Source organism: Typha latifolia, chromosome 4, assembly GCF_019914945.1.
Source record: "Typha latifolia isolate L0001 chromosome 4, TyphaL0001v2, whole genome shotgun sequence".
Taxonomy (NCBI): domain Eukaryota; kingdom Viridiplantae; phylum Streptophyta; class Magnoliopsida; order Poales; family Typhaceae; genus Typha; species Typha latifolia.
This window is the reverse complement of record NC_133089.1, coordinates 3,981,911-3,985,908: the sequence shown is the minus strand read 5'-3', so window position 1 is coordinate 3,985,908 and position 3,998 is coordinate 3,981,911. Positions and strand designations below refer to the sequence as shown.

Below are 3,998 nucleotides of genomic sequence, written 5' to 3'. Positions count from 1 at the left end.
TGGTTTCTATATCCATTAGTGAGTATACCCCCTGTTTCGAACATCATCCCTTTTTGCGGCCTCTGCAACGATACATGCCCTGCCTTCCATCGTCTGCGAGTATCAAGAATACGCGTACAGTTTGACTACTTTCGGATAACCCTTTCAAGAAAAATCGATATTTTATGATGAATTTCTTACGGGAAAATTCAATTTATACAAAGATATATCCAAACATTTCCAGAAAGGACCACCCTATCTCACGGCAGGGGAACGGGTCAACAAAATTTGTCTTGCTGGCTGAATCCGAAGAATGTCCTCAAATTGAATACCTAACATGCGACGAAACCCAACACAAAGCCTACTGGATTTTTCTCAATTCAAGTACGATACGGAATTATCATTATGTTTTGAAAGAAAATCAACATAGAAAAACAACAAAAGAGTTGCCGCTATCTCAGAGATCAAGCCAATTTCTTCGGATGCATCAAGATGCTTCTTCACCAGAAGAAACTACCCCATCCGCACCCCCCATCACAGGAGGTCGCTCGACCTCATCTTCCTCGGATTCAAGCCAAAGGAGAAGGAGGAGGCGGCGCCTTAGAATAGAACTGGTGATCCAGGGTTTTGGGTGAGATCCGGAGCAGCGATCTCGCGATGGCTCTTCCTTTTTCTTCGAGAAAATCACAAATAACACCTATATGTTACCTATATTACAAATAAAGCCTCATTTTTGTAATATAATAGAAGTAAAGGGTGTTATTTGCCATTTCATAGAATGGCCCTTCTTCGACCTTGTGATCTTTTATGTGTAAGATGGGCTTAGCCCAATACTATCTACACGACAAATCTCTAGTCTCTACTTCTACTCTTCTCCCCACCTCCATCCCCCCTTACTCTCTTAGCCTCTTCTTCTTCTACCCCTAATCTCCATTATGCTCCTCCGCAATCGCCTCTTAAATCCCCAAAATTTTCCAGTAATAAACTTCTCGTCTCCCCTCCCCTCTTCTTCCTCCTCCCTCTCCTTCCTCCGACCTCTCTCTGTTTCCTCTCTCCATGCACCCACCAACTCCTCTCCTCCCAAGCGATCCTCCACCGCTCAACCCAATGCTTCGGCTTCGGCGGCGGCGGCCGCGGGATTTGTGCGCACAGCACTCTTCGTCCCCCCGGGAGTTTCACGGGATGAGGTGACGGCTGAGATGGTCCTCCCAGGCTCCAACATCGTGGTGGGGCCTTATGCGGGGGAGGCGAGGATCAAGATGGTAGAGTTCGTCAAGAGCAGCGCGCGTGCCCGAGATTGCCCCAAGGACAGCCGTCCCGAGTTCGCCATCCTCGGGCGCTCAAACGTCGGGAAGTCGTCGCTCATCAACACCCTCGTCCGCAAGAAGGACGTCGCCCTCACATCCAAGAAGCCAGGTTTCGTGTGAAAGATGCGACTTTTTTTTATCACTTGCGGGTGTTGGGGTAGTCAAAATGTTGGTGATTTTGGGTCATTGGGTTGTATTGCTTTAAAAGTTCGGTGTTTGTTGTGAGCAGGGAAAACCCAACTGATCAATCACTTTTTGATTAACAAGAGTTGGTACATTGTGGATTTGCCGGGCTATGGGTACGTGCTTTTTTGGCATTCTCGCTTGCACATCAAATGTTTATTTATACATTAGTGGTTTGCGTGAATCTTTTTTTCTGAAGAACATGCTTTACTGATATCATAGACATTAATGTAATCTTTAGATAGCAAAATGTCGTTGTAGCTGGTTTATTCACTTCCCTCTTGCAAATTATTTAATTAAAATGACATGAACTATTGACGGAGCTAATTCCAAGTAAAGAAATTTGATTAACAGTATGAAACAGATTCAGATTGTAAGGCTTCCAGAGAGCATGTAAGTAGTTACTGCATTATCATATTACCTATGTAAATTGTTGTTTCACATCTTTTATTTAGGGACTTACAATGTAATTTAACCTATTACTTTTATCTTAGTCATATCTGGTACTTGAATCCTTTTGTAGAATAAGGTAGTGTAGGGCTGTCAGTAAATATTCGTATAGATAGCTTGGATATGGTAACAGCATAGGCATTTAGGTAAATGGTTTTTCAAGTCTAGCAGTAGATACGTTCTTCACATTGCTCATCAGTCTTATTGAATCTTAAGTCAGTTGGGAAGCTGAAGTTACAGTAAGATAGAAAGAAATTACTGATTGAATAAGTTATTCGATTGACATCCTTGATGGTAATAATATTATGCTTCACCTAGTTCGGAAATAGAAGTTTTTTCGAGACATTGGAATTGCATAAGCCTTTTACCATGTTTCTTAACCCTCATCCAAGCAGTCTCTAGGTTTCTACTGCTATTTATTCAGTGCATCTAGGAACACTTATGCTTTCTATGTGAGATAACTAGGTTCTAGGATCTATTATCACCTTAGGTGATTTGCACTAAAAAGGAGAAACACTTCACAAATATTAAAAGAAATGACAATGCACAAAAAAAGTATAGCAGCATATCTTGGTATTTCCCAATTCCATATCCATTGGTGACATAGCTCTAATATTTATTATCAATACTGGTTGTTTCAACTAACTGATTGTGGAGGAAAAGTATTCCTCTTAAGAGTAAAGGTACAGTATGGCCTTCATTGGATATTATAGCTGATTATATTCTGCTTCTCTTTTGGAATTTATTTGCTCCATTTTTAAAGCTCAGCGTACATGACGGATGAATAACTGTAAATATAGGTTCTCTATTTGAAATATTCTCCTATATGTGGATGACTCACTTTAAAATCTAGTTTTTCCTAATGCTTTTCCTTGAACAATTGTGAACATTACCTTACTGGCATTTGAATTAGTGGAAACCTTCTATTATTGTGTATAATTGATTGTTCTGCTGCATATAGATTTGCTAACGCCCCTGAGTCGGCTCGGATGGATTGGTCTTCATTTACCAAGGGTTACTTTTTAAATCGTGACACTTTGGTTTCAGCCCTGCTTCTTGTTGACTCAAGTATTCCACCTCAGAAAGTTGACCTTGATTGTGCTAATTGGCTTGGTCGAAACAATGTAAGAGACCTGTACTTATCTATTTCCTACCTTTCAAAGAAAGATGCTTATAAATGTTTAACTCTGCCTCTCTACCTCCTACTTGTCAATGTAAGATGCTTATAACTGTTAGCTGTCTGTATGCTCATGTTTCTTGTCCCGTTGATGTGGTGATTTAGATTGGAATGACTTTTGTCTTCACTAAGTGTGACAAAATTAAGAGCGGTAAAGGCAAACGGCCAGATGACAACATCAAGCATTTCCAGGATATGATCAGCAAGTTTTATCAGGAACCTCCTCCATGGATCATGACTAGCAGCGTCTCAGGTTTAGGACGTGATGAACTACTTCTCCATATGTCTCAGCTGAGGAACTACTGGGATAATGAAGCAGTTTAAATCGTTATTTTTGTATTACTATTTACACATCTCATTGTATACTAAGCTTTAAACATGGATGTGATTACAATTTTCACCAAAGGAAAAGTTCATCAAGCGGAGGCACATGTATTTTCTTTTTTACTGGAAGCCTCATCAACAGAGGGAAGATGTTTGTCAGGATGGAGGAGCTAACATGTTGAAAATCCACGGCCTATAACAAGAAAGCTGTTTCAGCCAGGACGACAGCCATTTCAACATAATGCTGAGGAGTAATGAGGGGCATCTTATTCTTAGTAATCGTGACAAATTATGTAAGTGACTTGTTTGTGATGCAATATTGTCAACTAATTAAGGCTATTTTAATGCGGATAACGTGTTTATCTTGAAAATTAGATTGCATGTTCTATATTGCTATTGTGGAATTTCCATCATTTAGTATGTGGTCTGACCATATGATCAGTCTTCCTGGACTCTAATCCGTGACTCTCCACTGGATTCTTGGACGTTTGTAAATTTATTTAGCTATCATTTGGATCGTTGGGACTTCATCTCAAGCTCACCTGGCAATTTGTTTTTATCCATTAAAACAACCAGAA

General features: G+C 40.2%; 1 protein-coding gene across 1 annotated transcript; it reads left to right on the top strand.

The window, feature by feature from the left end:
- Positions 1-811: 811 nt before the first annotated feature.
- LOC140786919 (GTP-binding protein At2g22870) lies at positions 812-3,791 on the top strand. The gene is made up of 4 exons (XM_073135634.1): positions 812-1,395; positions 1,516-1,585; positions 2,881-3,043; positions 3,202-3,791. Exons 1-4 carry the CDS (start codon positions 915-917, stop codon positions 3,418-3,420), a joined length of 933 nt encoding a protein of 310 aa, XP_072991735.1. The 5' UTR covers positions 812-914; the 3' UTR covers positions 3,421-3,791.
- The last annotated feature ends 207 nt before the right edge of the window (positions 3,792-3,998 follow it).

Excerpts from the sequence above, each read along its gene's own strand:
- LOC140786919 (XM_073135634.1), top strand. The coding sequence starts at position 915 with ATGCTCCTCCGCAATCGCCTCTTAAATCCCCAAAATTTTCCAGTAATA. Across the intron at positions 1,586-2,880 it reads GTGGATTTGCCGGGCTATGG|ATTTGCTAACGCCCCTGAGT; the intron begins GTACGTGCTTTT and ends TGCTGCATATAG. Across the intron at positions 3,044-3,201 it reads ATTGGCTTGGTCGAAACAAT|ATTGGAATGACTTTTGTCTT; the intron begins GTAAGAGACCTG and ends GTGGTGATTTAG.